At 43.3% G+C, this 15,502-nt stretch overlaps 1 protein-coding gene across 5 annotated transcripts in view; it reads right to left on the bottom strand.

Moving 5' to 3' along the window:
• Positions 1-126: 126 nt before the first annotated feature.
• Positions 127-15,502, bottom strand: part of Stat3 (signal transducer and activator of transcription 3) — a 60,209-nt gene continuing 44,833 nt past the window's right edge. For 2 of the 5 annotated variants that reach the window (XM_027947022.2, XM_027947023.3), the window contains exons 12-24: positions 13,381-13,410; positions 13,188-13,281; positions 13,047-13,094; positions 10,083-10,166; positions 8,959-9,057; positions 8,711-8,846; positions 7,927-7,979; positions 7,605-7,699; positions 7,347-7,486; positions 6,429-6,641; positions 3,259-3,301; positions 2,857-2,969; positions 127-2,230 (exon numbers count right to left, since the gene is read on the bottom strand). In XM_027947022.2, coding sequence (XP_027802823.1) covers positions 2,175-2,230; positions 2,857-2,969; positions 3,259-3,301; positions 6,429-6,641; positions 7,347-7,486; positions 7,605-7,699; positions 7,927-7,979; positions 8,711-8,846; positions 8,959-9,057; positions 10,083-10,166; positions 13,047-13,094; positions 13,188-13,281; positions 13,381-13,410 — 1,204 coding nt within the window. In that variant the 3' untranslated portion in view covers positions 127-2,174. The remainder of the gene's footprint in view (positions 2,231-2,856; positions 2,970-3,258; positions 3,302-6,428; positions 6,642-7,346; positions 7,487-7,604; positions 7,700-7,926; positions 7,980-8,710; positions 8,847-8,958; positions 9,058-10,082; positions 10,167-13,046; positions 13,095-13,187; positions 13,282-13,380; positions 13,411-15,502) is intronic. The other 3 variants (XM_027947027.2, XM_027947026.2, XM_027947024.2) reach the window with 3 other exon arrangements.

Raw genomic sequence — 15,502 nt, 5'->3', positions numbered from 1 at the left:
AGCTGGGGCCTCTTCCTCCCAAGGCCCTCTTGCTCCTACCCCAGCTGGGCCTGAGTGGAAGACCCCTCCAGACAGAAGCAGGGCAAAAGGAGCCTCGTCAGCACAAAGGGAGATGCCACGCTATCAGACGGTTCCTATATAATTTTTATTTCTGGAAGTTAAAGTAGATACAGCAATATACAAAAAAAAAAAAACACAATAATATAAATTTTTACACTAGGAAGTATACATTGGAATTTGAATGCAGTGGCTAGGGACAGCAGCTTACAAACCACGGGAATTCCTTGGCTTGGCTGGGGACCGGCAGGGGACAATAGACAAAAAATGGGCAGGTCCTGAGGACTCTGTTTTTTGAAGGGGGGGGCCAGAATAAGACTCAGCTCCTGTCAGAACTTTTGCTATATATAATCAGTTAAAACCAGACAAGCATGCTACCTAAAGCCATGAACTTTATAATACTTGTTCCAGAGAAGCCCAAGCCCTTGCCCTAGGTCCCTAGGGATTAAACCCAATGGTAAGCCCCAGCCTCACCTTTCTACATATTCTCTCAGTTTATGAGTTCAGCTTATTGTGTACTGAAGAGTGTTACTGGAAAAGGGAAAGGAGGCTCCCTACACAAATAACCATCTTGAGGCCAGAGGACACAGGTGGTCGAGGCAAGCCCTGTTCATCCTCACCCCCTTGATCCAGGCTATAGTTAATCTGGGTCTAACAAACAGAATTCTAGACAATCTGATCAACTGAGGCAAGGTGGTTTTGAGTCACCAAATCCAGCTATGTATGCCTCTTGGTCAGAGAAGGCCCATGTCGCCAGCTGCTAAGCGTTCCAAAATGCAGGGCAGAGGTGTGCTGACAGGCTGAGGCAGGCACTGACAGGAAGGCCAGAGCAGGTGCAGGCATTCTCATTGTTCTGCCTCACCCGGGGGCCACAGAGGGGGCAGACAGTCACCAGCTTTGGGGGAGGCCAGGTGTGCACACCTCACAGGAGGGACAGGCCTTGATTTTATCAGTCAGCCTTGGCCCTATATTAACAAGTGAAGAAGGGGCACAGGTGCCTTTGGATGTCACCAAGAAACTGGGATAAGAACCATATTCCCTGAGCTCAACTAGACACTTTGTTGGGGACCTGGAGTCTGAGTCATGTTCAACCTACAACTTCTCTCTTTTATCTCCTGAGGTCCCAAGACCAGGATTCCTAAAACAAATGGGACAGGGGTCCTTTAGACGAGGGAAGGAGCTGTGTAACTAGCAGGGATCTGTGGGAAAGGAAGCCAGCGGGATCCTAGGCCTGATAAGGAATACGCAGGAACAAGCTGGCTCTGAAACAAGGGCCAAAGTCCAAAGAGAAAGGGAGCAAGGATTTTCAGGCCCCCTCCCAGCCTTACCCTCTAGCAGGCCAACACACTCCAAGGAAAATAAAATAACAAGAGTCTGGGATGTTTGGTTCTCCTCAACCCTCCCAGTTCAAACCCAATAGCCACGCCATAGCTTCGATGTCTTTAAAGGGTTTGACTGATACCCATTTCAGGGTTTATATAAATTATCAGCTTGAAGATAGCTGAATGCTTAAAGCACCAAGGAGGCCATTAACTGAGTCTTCTTAAATGCAGAAAGGCTATGCTGCTACAGTGTGTTTTGCCCTTTAATTATTATTATGTTTTTAATTTAAAAGAAACCTAGGGGCTTAGATAGTCCTATCTTCTATTTGGACGTTAGCAAGGTTAAAAGTGCAAGGCCGAGAGCACGCAGCTACAGGCAGCCTGTGGCATTAGCTCACAGAAATGGGCAGAAGGATGCCGATGGCACCAGGAGGCACTTGTCTAACAACAAACGACAACAATAAGCTGCTGAGAAAGAGGGCAGGGGGGAACAAAAGAATACAAGACATTTCCGTTTTTCTCCCGCTGGCCACCCACTACCATGCCCCCATCATGGTCTCGGAGAGCGTTCTTCTTTGCATTTAGATAAAAGCACATCACCCACACTCACTCGTTTCTCTATTTTAAAAAGTGCCCAGATTGCTCAAAGATAGCAGAAGTAGGAGATTTGAAAAAAAAAAAAAAATCTGGAACCACAAAGAGGAGCTTCAGATGCTCTGGGGTTTGGCTGCTTAAGGGGCGGTAGAACACGGGTAGGTGCCTCAGTCACATCTCTGCAGCTTCCGTTCTCGCTCCTCACATGGGGGAGGTAGCGCACTCCGAGGTCAACTCCATGTCAAATGTGAGGGACTCTGAAGAGAGAGAAAATGCTGGTTCAGCCACCTGACCCTGGAGCAGGCAGGGCACATCCCCCCAGCCCTCAGGGGACAGGGCTCAGGTCACCATGCTCACCAGTCTTCTGCCCCTTCAGGCCAAAACAGGGTCAGAAAAGCCAGATTTCCTCCTCTTCCTACAGGGCCCTGCCCTCTGGAAGGGCTCAGCTTCTTTCCTACCTGACTCATTCCCAGCTCTCCATGTTTCAAGAAGATCTAAACATGGCAGCCTTAGGCACCAAGTGCCTAAAATGTGACTAGTCCAAATCAAGGTGTGTTACAGTTGTCAAAAGCCTACATTTAGAAGACTTGGAATAAAAAAAATGCAAAACTAATTTTTTTCTTACGTGTTGAAATGACAGTACATCAGATTTACTGGGTTCAATAAAATATATTGTAAAAATTAACTTCATCTGTTTCTTTTTACTGTCTTCAACAGGGCAACTAGAAAAATTATATTTATATTCATGGTGTACATTCTGTTTCTGCTGGAGAGCTCTAGAACCTCCTCCTACCAATGTGGTGACAGGCTCTGTACACATCAAGATCACGGAAAGTGGGCTGACATGCCTCACAGGGACAAAGTCTGAGCACCTAATACTCACCAAACTGCCCTCCTGCTGAGGGCTCAGCACCTTCACCATTATTTCCAAACTGCATCAATGAATCTAAAGTGCGGGGGGACATCGGCAGGTCAATGGTATTGCTGCAGGTCGTTCTGTAGGAAATGGGGAGCGGCAGGAGGGGAAAGGGCCGGGTTGACAAGACACAATGGAGGAAAAAAAAAAAAGAACAAAACACACACACACAAGCCATCAAACTCTGGTCTCCAACAGAAAAATAAAAGCTCAAGCTTTTTAAACACACAAGGTCACTCTGAGTGCTAAACACAGCCCAGGAGCTTCCAACCCTTCACGGGATACTCTCACCCGGTGTCCTCCCTATTCTTGGGGGATAACTGAGGACATCAGAAATGAATGCAACATTTGGGAAAGGAAGCCACTTACGGTGTCACACAGATAAACTTGGTCTTCAAGTATGGGGCAGCACCTGAGAAAAAGAAAACTGGACTTACTGATGGTGACCTATGTATACAGGACTGAAGGAAGCTGTTGGCCTCATTGATGCAAACGTGAAACTCCATCCTTATACAGATTGTCTGAAAACCTCCATCTGACCACAGGGGTTGCCCTTCCTCATCACGTACTATTTGATGTCTCAGGCATTTGCAGTCTGAAGTTCAATTCTTCATACAAGGCTTTGCCGAGCTGCAGAGACTGTGGTGTACCTTGTCTCACCTGAGCCTAGACTAATGGCAACCTTGTGTTCAGTTTTTCCTTGGATTATATAAACATTCAACTGTCGCCATGTGGTCTGAAGACTCTCCTCTTGCCTGGTCATATCTCTTAGATAATTTCTCTGCCTATAGGAACCAACTCTATATAGACTTGGCATAGTGTTCCACCCAGATACCAACATGACCCAGTCTTTACCAACATGACCCAGTCTTTAAGAGAACACAAAAACAATGGCTTCCCAAGCTGAGGGTTTTATTTCTATTCCTACAAGCACTATAATCTGCCTCTATCACACCTTTCTTTTTCTCTTCCTCTTTCTTTCTTTCCTGGGGATTGAACCCCAGGAAATGTAGCTCTGCCACTGAGCTACATCCCCAGTTCTTTTTATTTTTTGAGACAAGATCTTGAGAAGTTGTTGAGGGCCTTGTTAAACTGTTGAGTCTGCCACTGTCCTGCCTCAGTCCCCTGAGTTGTTGGGATTATAGGCGTGTGCCACCAAACCTGGCTTCTCGCACACTTTTCTAGGAGGATATTGGTAATCAGTTGGATAAATACATCCAAAAAAGGCAGCCTGTATACACAGGGGAGATGTCATGTGGTGCAGTACAACTGATCCAACTAGAAGTCAGGAGACCAGAGAGTCCAGGGACATCTTCAACAGCTAAGAGTCCTGGGGCGAGACACTTTCTCAAGTAGAGGAAGAAAGAGGTTCTGATCATCTATAATCCCAGTCATTTGTAATTCTGATTCTATTGTTAGAAATGTGACAATAAGAATCAATGAATTTTGGATACTGAATGCTTGCACTAAGAAGTCCTGGAGCCTTGAGAACCCTGGCAGAAGTCCAGGAGCCTTGAGGATCCAGGTGAACAAACTACATAGGAGGCAAGGTGTTTGGGTCAAGAAAAGCACAGACAGACACACGGGGGGATGAACAGAGAAACTGAGGGATCAGATGCATGATGAGAGTCTGAGAGGGCACCGAGGGGCAGCCTGTAGGTAGCTAGCCAAGTTTACTTTTTGACCAAGAAACAGATTAAAATCAGTACAGAATCCAAAGAAACTGTGGAGGCAGGGTTCTGGTGTCATAAATTCAACTCTTTTGGTCCAGATCCGAGAGGAGCTGACATCCTAGAGAGAAAAGGATTTCATTCTCCAGTGATCAAGGGAGCTGAGAAAAATAGCTTTACCCTAAGAGGGAACTGTGGAAGCCAAGAACTAATGCCCAATAAAGAAGAAAAAGCTGATTTACATGTGGCACCATACAAGGTTGTGAATGTACTTATCTAATTTATAAGTGGCTCAGAATCCTTCCTTCAGGCCAAAAGAAGATACTGTGTGGGATTCTGGTGGAAAAGTAAGGAGGAGGGAAGAGTCCTGGAAAGAGGATCTATCTCTGAGAAACTTCATACCATAATGCTCTCAAGATGGAAAAAGAGAAGAAATGGTCACAGGTTCATCTCCCTGAGAGTCTCATTTGAAAGTTCCTATTCCCTCGCCACACTCTTGCCAAGTTCCTATGCTCACTCACAAGGCAGGCACATCTTAGGTAGTTAGTTTCTTTATTGTGATCAGTGCCTGGCCCCCAAGGAATGTCTCCTGGCAGGAAAGGATGTGCCTCTCGCCCATGGGATGGATGGAGATGGAGGATGCAGCCTCAGACTGGGAGCTGGGATCTTGAAAGCAAAATTAGTCCAAAGGACCAGCACTTAAACCTCAATGTCCTGTGCAGAAAGAACAAAGAGTAGTGTGAGAAAGGCTGATAAACAGATCTCCTAACTGAAACACAAGGTGGAAAGAGAGATAAGCGGTAGACAGGAAGTGAAAGCTAAACTCTTCCACACTATGAACTGAACTCAATACCAGAACAAAGGGAAAAGGAAAGTCAACTGTCAACGAGCTCAAATTCCCTCTTCCAAGTCTCATTTCCCCCCACCCTGAAAAATCCTTGGAGGGAATTCCTGTAAAAGGGCAGGAGAGCAACCAGTGGGTTTGTGCGTGTGTGCTAACTGGACAAGAACAGTTTTTTGTTTTTTGTTTTTTAAATATATTTTTTTAGTTGTTGATGGACCTGTATTTTATTTATTTGTATGCAGTGCTAAGAATTGAACCCGGTGCCTCACACATGCTAGGCAAGTGCTCTACCACTGAGCCACAACCCCAGCCCAACAAGAACAGTGTTTTTGAAAAGCAACTGGGATAAGGAAGTCAAATCTCCAAAGGATTACTTTAAAGAGCCCACTGTTGGTTCTACAATTACAAAACATTAAATAAAGGGCAGGGGGTGTAGCTCAGTGGTAGAGCACTTGTTGAGCAAGTGTGAGGCCCTGGGTTCGATTCCTAGCACCAAATACATAAGTGCAAAGATTTGGCAAATAGAGGCTCCTCATCAGCATGTGGACAGAGACTAGAGAGTCAAAGCAGCAAGCACTGAATGGGAACAGACCAGAGGACTCTACCTCCTCTATGCTTGGGACAGCCCCAGAGACTAGAGGCTTAACGTAAACTAACTTATATTTAACTTTTATAATACGCTCATGCACATTGAAAAATTTCTTATTTTTAATAGCTATACATTCTAAATACCAATTTCACACCCCTCTCCCCTACAAACTTGACACTCCCCACTCTGCCGCAAACCAGGCTGCGATGCCACTAAGGACCATCTCCTCCAGCAAGCTCTCCTTCAGCTCACCTGACAGTGGCCATGCATTTAGTGATAATAAAAGAAAGCACACCAGACCCAAGGCAGAGTCTCAAATCTTCTGATATCTACTAGATAACAGTTATTTGGACATTTGCCTGTCTATCCTCTAAGAATCTTGTAGTTTCCAACTTCCCCCAAGAGGTAAATGCCATAAATGTGGAAAATCAACAACTACCTGGGTCAGCTTCAGGATGCTCCTGGCTTTCTGGCCGACAATACTTTCCAAATGCCTCCTCCTTAGGAATGTCAGGGTAGAGATAGACCAGTGGAGACACCAGGATATTGGTAGCGTCCATGATTTTATAGCCCATGATGATTTCAGCAAATGACATATTATTCAGTTGCTGCTTGGTATATGGTTCCACTGACTGGATCTGGGTCTTTCCTAATGGGATTTGGGAAGGAAAGATAATGAAACCCATAGCCAGTAATCTCAGAGAAAATGGCTTGTTTATCTTTTCTGAATGAAGAGTTATGCCAGCCCAGAGTTTGATACCCTGAATAGCCATCCAGTTGCGGGGCACTGTGAAAATGTTGAGATTGACTCTCCCCCGACTCTCCTTTTTTCTTTTGTGGTACTGGGAAGTAAATCCAGGGGTGCTTTACCACTGAGCTACATCCCCAGCCCTTTTTTTTAAAAAAAAATTTTTTTTTTTTTTTTAAATTTTTAGACAGGGTCTCACTAAGTTGCTAAGGCTGACATCAAATTTTTGATCCTCCTGAGTAGCTCAGGTCACAGGCATGTACCACCATGCTTGGCTTAGGCTGACTTTGAGAGGCTATTTAGTTGGTTCCCAGGCATAAGATATATTAATAAGTTAGGGAAGAAAGGAGATGGGATAAAGAATAAAATTTAAATCTCAAATTAAATCAACAAATATCAGCCACTGGAGCAAGCAACCTGACAAAGCAATTCTTCCGCTGGGAGAATCTGAAGAGAAGTTACTCAACTGTATACAAGCCTGATCAGGAGAGGCAAGTTTGAGGCCAACTACGACCTCTAGGGGGCAGTCGGTGCTTGTGTCTAGTAGCAGCCAAGTGGTGACAGCAGAGCAAGAGCCAGGGGTGGGGTAAGCAGAGCCAGGCTTACCACTGATGTCCTTTTCCACCCAAGTGAAAGTGACTCCTCCTTCTTTGCTGCTTTCACTGAATCTCAGCAGGAAGGTACCTGGGGGCTTGGTGCTCAGGATGGCCCGCTCCCGCTCCTTACTGATGAAGCCCATTATGTACCTGGAGCCAAAGAGGGGCAACCACATTGTTAGAGGGCATCCCCAGCCACTGGCTTACTGAGAGAGCACGCGTGACATGTTCGCACGGTGCCCTCTTCCAGGCAGGAGTTTCAACCTACCCTTCATTCCAAAGGGCCAAGATGTACTTCTTCACAAGGTCAATGATATTGTCTAGCCAGACCCAGAAGGAGAAGCCCTTGCCAGCCATGTTTTCCTAGGGAAAAGAATAATAGGAAAGCTAAGTCCACCACCATCCAGCCTTTTCCCTCTTGGAACACAGTATACCTCCAAAATCCTTCCAGCCCATTTACCCTCCAGGAGGTCCCACTGGCTGCTGGAGTAAGAGTTCAGATCTCTAGGCTTCGCGTCCTCTACAACTACCTCCCAGATGAGCACTCCACTCCCAAGAGGTGACCACAAGAATTTAACAAGATCACTTACTTTGCAAAATTTAGCCCATGTGATCTGACACCCTGAATAGTTCACACCAGGTCCTAAAGAAAAAAAAAAACCAAGTAGAAAAGTTTCATCTTTGTTCAAGATCTTATTTCTTAAAAACAGAAAGTTCCTAGCCCCACAATGGGCCAGGAACCACTGGCTTTCACGTGTGTGAAGGTAGCCATTGTGTGTGCATGCCTCCGTACATGTTTGCACAAAAACACATGCAAACACATATGCCCATACCTGTCACCTGATTCCCACACCCAAGTTGCCCTTTAGCCCAGCAGAGGGTGGGTAAGGATCAAGCCCCCCTGCTTTTCCTAGCCTGCTGTGGTGGGGACCAGGCACACACTAACCAGCTCACAGCTAGGATTAGATGGTTGCATTTTGTAGCAGCACAGGACAAAGCTACTTTTAACTTTGTGTCTAGATAACACAAAAAGTATTCTACTTAAGTTTTTTTTTTTGAGGGGAGAAAACTTAAAACCTAGTCTAAGTTTATTGAAGAAATGGATGGGAAATGTCAAGCCTTTAGTTCCATCCTCTAACACACACTTAAAGTATCTTCTAAGGTCAGACAGAGTACTGCCCTGGAAGGGCGAAGAAGACAGCAACCAAGAGAAAAGAAATCTTCCTCCCACCTCATAAAAAAATGGTCACCAGGATGCAAACTTGCTCAGTGCCCTGACTTCCCAACCTGGCACCAGCAGGGTGCCTTGTTCAAGCCCCCAGGCCAGATTCCTGGTCTGAGGAGGGCAGCGGGGTAAATAGGCAAGATGTAGACCTAAGAGTTTCTCTGCCAGAGTGGTCAGCTGCTCGATGCTCAGGCCTCGCTTGGTGGTGGAGGAGAACTGCCAGCTCAGCACCTCAGCCACTTGATCCCAGGTTCCAATTGGGGGCTTGGTGAAAAAATTCACGTTCTATTGAAAATAACACATTTGCTCATTTAGATGAGAGGGTAGTGCTAATGACCTGCCTCAGGTACCAAGAAGTTACAAGAGAACGTGGTTTCCAAGAGGTTGGGACACTAACCTTCGGGTTGTTGGTCAGCATATTATACCACAGGATTGAGGCCCAGGCATTTGGCATCTGACAGATGTTGGAGATCACCACAACTGGCAAGGAGTGGGTCTGTGGAGTGTGTGAGGGATGAATTAGGGAGGCAGAGGAGTTTTCACAGCTTCCAAAATCTCCATATTGCGCAGGTTTGGAGTAAAAAAAAAAAAAAAAGCACACCTGCTAATGATTCTGGGCAAGGAGGAGGACAAGGACTCTCACTGAGTCAGCGCAAGGCCCAGAGGGAAAGCATGCCAAACACAGGCCGGGGCTTGGCTGTGTCTGTACCAGTAACTTGTACAATCTGACAGCTCAAAGCCTGACTCAAGCCCCCAGATCCCACCCTCCCCATTTTTTTTTTTTTTTTTAAGGAGGAAAGATGCATTTTGACTCATGGTTTCATTTTATTTATTTATTTTTCTGTGGTGCTGAGGATCAAAGCCAGTGGCAAGCACACCACCACTGAGCTACAACCCCAGCCCCAGATTCCCCATTTATAAGACTTGGAAAAGACATTCTCCAAAATCCCAAGAATCTGCATTTTCTCATGAAACACAATAGACTCAGAAATCAAAGCCTAGGATTCCTGCTTTTCCTAGTCTAATTCAATTTAAAGATCAAGAAGGCATGCACAAGAATGCAAATGCCATGATTTTCTGCATACTCAAAACAGTGGCTGCTGGGGCTGGGATTGGCGGTACAGCACTTGCCTAGGACGTGCAAGGCCCTGGGTTCGATCTTCAGCACCACAGAAAAATAAATAGATAAAATAAAGATATTGTGTCCAACTGCAACTTAAAAAAAAATGGCTGCTAAGGATTTTGCCCAAACTTTATACAGTTGATCCTAATCATTTTCTAAATACAGTTTCTCATATCAAGTCTGCCAAAAGTCAAGTGTTCACACGTTTTCTAAGCATTCAAGCAAATTTTATTCTTGGATGGGACACCAAGAATCTTTTTGAGGAAAAAAACTAATAAATAAATATTATACTTAGGAAACTGTGATCATTCCACCTTCTCTAGTAATAAAATCTCACTAGACCTTCTTGTCCTGAGTCACCCCTGCATGTAAGGCCACCCCGATTCTGCAGAATTTACCTCTAGGTCGATCTTGAGGCCTTGGTGATACACCTCAGTCTCAAAGGTGATCAGGTGCAGCTCCTCGGTCACAATCAGGGAGGCCTACAATAGCAAGAAAGACACTCCTCTTCAGAGAGAAGGGAATTTGTTACCAACAGCCACAGTCTTAGAAAGTGACACTCCACAGCCTTACTATGCGAAGAAGGGTGAGCCATAGGACGGTCACAGACACATTACCAAGGATACTCACTGAGCACATGCTCTCTTTAATATGTGGACCCTCCGATGCTGACCTTCAACCTGATCTTTCACTTGGTTTTTATTATACTATCACACAAATCCTACAGGTTACTTATAAAGGTGTAAGGCATAAAAAACAACAAAACAATGAACACTCCTGCCACGAGTGGTGGCAGATGCCTGTCATCCCAGTGCTCAAAAGGCTGAGACAGAAGGATCACAAGTTCAAAGCCAGGCTTGTACAACTTAGGAAAAGGCAAAATAAAAACTAAAAAGAAATGGAGATGGAGCAAAGTGGTAGAATGCTGTAGGCTCAATCCCTACTTAAAAAAAGAACATCTGTGAATCTGCCACCCAGTTTGCTGACTGGATTTTCTTTCTTCTCTTCTTCTGTTGTTGTTGCTGCTGTTGTGCTGGAGATCAAACCCAGGGCCTCATGCCTCCTCTACCCATGAACTACATGAACTACACCCCAAGCCCTACCACCCAGTTTAAAAGACCATTACCACTGAAATTCTGCAGATGTTTTTCCTCTACTCCATTTCTTTCCATCTTTCTATAGAAATAACTGCCATTTTATTTTTGGATTTATCATTTCCTAGCTTTTCTTTACAGTTTATTTATTTCTCTAAACAATCCGTATATTGTTTAGTTTGAGATGATTGTATACTTCAGACAGATGGAATCCCACTCTGTATTCTTTTGTGGCTCACTTTTCACTCAATGTGAAATTTGTGTGGGCACCTGCAATTTATTCTTTTTCACAGTTACATAGTGTTCCATTATAGGACTACACCACAACTCAGTTTTCCATTATAATGTTAATGAGTACTTCTCTAATTTTAAGTTCTAAATTAAAATGAAGTAGCACTGATATTTTGTAAATGTCTCCTGTTACTCTAATGCAAAGATTTCTCTATTGTTGAATCCTGCGAATACCTCTGCTTGTTTATTGGGTATAGTTTTTTTGTTTTGTTTCGTAAGAGTCAGAATCTCACTATGTTACCTGGGTCGGCCTCAAACTCCAGGGTTCAAGTGATCTTCCTGTCCCAAGCTATTGAAGAGCTGACACTTTAGGTGCATATGCCCAGCTATGTTCCTTTATTATAATGGCAAAATATTTTCAAAAGTGACTAACAATATTTACTCCCACCAGCAGAACAGCAACCTTACTTTTTTGTTTGTTTGTTTTTGTCTTTGGTACTGGAGATTGAACCCAAGGGCACTCTGCCACTGAGCTATATCCCAAGTCTTTTTTATCTTTCACTTTTAGACAGGGTATCACTAAGTTGCTGAGGCTGGCCTCAAACTTATCATCCTCTTGCCTCAGTCTCCCAAATTGCTGGGACTACAAGCATGTGCCACAACACCCAGCAGTACCTAATTTATTTATTTATTTTTAAATATTTAGTTTTTAGTTTAACACAATATCTTTATTTATTTATTTTTGGTAGTGCTGAGGATCCAACCCAGGGCCTTGCATGTGCTAGGCAAGTGCTCTGCCACTGAGCCACAACCCCAGCCCCATCAGCAATCTTATTTTTAACAAGAGTTACAAATGAATTCTCAGAAATAGAATTACAATTTTTTTTTTCTTTTTGGTGCTAGGTCTTCAAGTTTGCTAAATATATGCTTTATCCCTGAGCAACATCCCCAGTCCTTTGAATTTATTTTTAAAATACTCCTTTTTCTGATTATGGAGGTAGTAAATTCAGTTTAATATGCAAATATAACAGATAATATAAAATAGCCTTGTCTATTAACATCATCACTAATATATAAGCTCTGTGGGTATATATTTCTCCAGAAGTTTTACTTTGAAACAGGCTCCTTAAGTTGCCCAGGGTTGTCTATACTCCTGGACTGAAGCAATAAATCCTCTTTGGCCTCCTAAGTAGCTGGAGCTATATACATGGGCAACCATGTCTGGCTTCAGAAGTTTTAAACATATATGAATACATGTAAAACAGTGCAGTGCATTTTTTTTTTTTTTTTTGGTACTGGGGATTGAACTCAGGGGCTCTCTACCATTGAGCCACATCCCCAGCCCTATTTTGTATTTTATTTAGAGACAGGATTTCACTGAGTTTAGCATCTAGCTTTTGCTAAGGCTGGCTATGAACTTGCCATCCTCCTGCCTCAGTCTCCCAAGCTGCTGGGATTACAGGCGTGTACCACCACACCTGGCCAGTGTATTTTTTAAAAATGCACTACGCAAATTATTTTACATCTTGCCTTTTCTTTTTCTTTTTTGACTGCTAGGGATCAAACCCAGGGCCTCATACACGCTAGGCAAGTGCTCCACCAATGAGCTACAGCCCCAGCCCCAGTTTTGTTCTTAAAAACTTTAACTGGGATTTGTTACATTTATACCCTTTATTCCATCTCATTCGGAAAAATAGGTCAGTAAAAATGGAGCCAGCTGGCAAAAGATGGAAGGGAATTTGGAAAGCCCCAAGCAAGGTGGAAAGTGTCCCTCCTACCAAGTGGGTGTGGATAGCAACTCAGCAGGGGACTTTCCACTTCTCCTAAATGAGGAGCTAACTCCCCAGACACGTGGAGAAATGCTCCAAGCCAGAGAACTCCACTGCATACGGGCCTTCTGAACACCTCAGGGTGGCCCACAGTGACTTTTCTGAAGTAACAGCTTAAAGCCTCTAATTCTGGGCAATAAGAGGACTTTCTGTCTTTCTCTCCCTCAAAAGAACCCCCCCTCATTGGCTTTCATACCCAACAACTTACATCACAATTGGCGCGGCCCCCATTTCCACATCTTTGCTCCCTGAGGGTCTGTAAAAAAAGAAAAAGTCACATGAGGCTGTCCCAGCCCTTCACTTGGCCAGAGGCTCTATGTGAAGAGGGGTTCAGGCTCCTCTGACATACCAAGTGCTTGAATTCAGCAGAGAGGCTGCCATTGTTGGATTCTTCCATGTTCATCACTTTTGTGTTTGTGCCCAGAATGTTAAACTTCCGGGATCTGAATCACAGGAGAAAAACCAACCACAAGGGTGACTGAGTGGCCAGAGGATAATGTTAGATTAAACAAAACAAAAGGAAGCTTCTAGGCTTAACTTACCCTCTGAGAGCTGCAACGTCCCCAGAGTCTCTGTTAAGAACACAGATTAAGATTGGTGAGAAGACCAGCATTTCTTCAAAGATCCTACTCTGTGTTATTTACATGGATGGGAAATTCTTTAATTTAGTTACATTTTAGATGTGAAACATAAATCCCTGTACATGCTTAAGTAATAGACACTCCAGGGGAATCCTGGTCTTTACATTCATCAGAACATAGCATGCCCACAAACGAGGAGTCTAGAGGTGAGGACATGATCTACTTATAATTCTATCCTAGGCTGGACTTATATTTTTCTATAAGATTCAGCTGAACATGAGCAAGAAAGCACATGACCTTAATTGCTGCAAGCAACCATGTAGCAACCCAGAAGGGAAATTTGGAGGGCAAGAGATGGTTAATAATGGCAGAGGAGAGAGACAGATCTTGGATCCTTGAGGACTTCTATGAGTCATTGATCTCACTACCATTGGGAACTTGCCCAAACTCTGCATTTCCAGTTATACTGGGTTGCAAATATCCTAACTTAAGCCACACTGGATTTTCTGTAAAGGTCTGCTGTTTCCTGCAACTCAGAGCAAGCACTTTCTTTGAGACAGCTGGAAATATTCTTCCAGTGTGATCACTCTATTTTAAAACTCTGTTGTTGAATATATCATTTTTTTAAAATACTGATGTTTTAGTTGTAGTTGGACACAATACTTATACACAATATTTATTTATTTTTATGTGGTGCTTAAGGATCGAACCCAGGGCCTCACATGTGCGAGTTGAGCGCTCTTCTGCTAAGCCACAACCCCAGCCTGAATATATCATTTTTAATATAGTCACATTTCTTAGTCTTCTCCCCCCCCCCCCCCCCGTTTTTTTAAAATTTGGGAACCATTTTAACAGTTCTTCTCTATTGTTATATATTTATCTACATATATAGAATTAATAATAGATACTGTTTGTTAAATGGTACATTTTATGTGTGTTTATAAGAGAAAACTGATTAATTTTAAACCATTCATAAGATTTCTTTCCATACACCACATCTTATTTCTTTGTTTATTTGTTGTAGTCCTGACAATTAAACCCAGGACCTCAAGCACACTAAATAAGTGTTCTATCACTAAGCTACATTTCCAGCCACCACATATCACATTTTAAAACATAACAGTTAGCATGACCAGAAAGTTCCCCCTCATGCCTAACTTATGCATATGTATTTATTCATTTATTTTTTATTTTCAGTACTGGGGATTGAATTTGGGGTCACTCTACCAAGGAGCTACATGCCTAGCCCTTTTCTTTTTTCTTTTTTTTTAAATTTATTTTTTAGTTGTACACAATACCTTTATTTTGTTTATTTATTTTTATGTGGTGCTGAGGATCAAACCCAGGGCCTCGCATGTGCTAGGTGAGTGCTCTACCACTGAGCCATAACCCCAGCCCACTAGCCCTTTTCTTATTTTTTGAGACAAGGTCTTGCTAAGTTGCCTAGGCTGGTCTCAAACTTGCAATCCTCTTAAGTTGTTGGAATTACAGGTGTGCACCTGTACATGTATGTGTGTGTGTGTGTGTGTGCGTGCATAGATATGTATATATATTCCTTTTTTGTATTATTATTTTGTTGTATAATTGGCAACCAATAAACTCTGCTGTAAAAAATGTGCAATTTTTATGTTTCTAATTATAATTGGGCATAATACCTTTATTTTATTTGCTTATTTTTTTTATGTGGTGCTGAGGATTGAACCCAGCACCTTGCCCATGCTAGGTGAGCGCTCTACCGCTGAGCCACAACCCCAGGCCCTAAAATGTGCAATTTGATCAGGTTAATTTATGTATGTGTGTATACACACACACACACACACACACACACATATATATACACACACACACACACACACACTATGCCCATTGTAAAACCATCAGTGCAATCAAGGAATGTATCAATCACCCTCAAGGTTTCCCTATGACCATTTGTAATCCATTTCCCAGACCTACATTCAACTCCGCCCTTGGCCAACCACTGCCTTCTGTCACAATAGATCATTTACATTTTTAGAACATATATATTTGTATATCTCTTTTGGGGGGTCTGGTTTCTTTCTACTCAGCATAATTATCTTGAGAT

The sequence above is a fragment of the Marmota flaviventris genome, chromosome 17, assembly GCF_047511675.1.
Source record: "Marmota flaviventris isolate mMarFla1 chromosome 17, mMarFla1.hap1, whole genome shotgun sequence".
Lineage (NCBI taxonomy): Eukaryota > Metazoa > Chordata > Mammalia > Rodentia > Sciuridae > Marmota > Marmota flaviventris.
The sequence above is the reverse complement of the archived record's forward strand: the minus strand, read 5'-3'. Positions and strand labels throughout refer to the sequence as shown.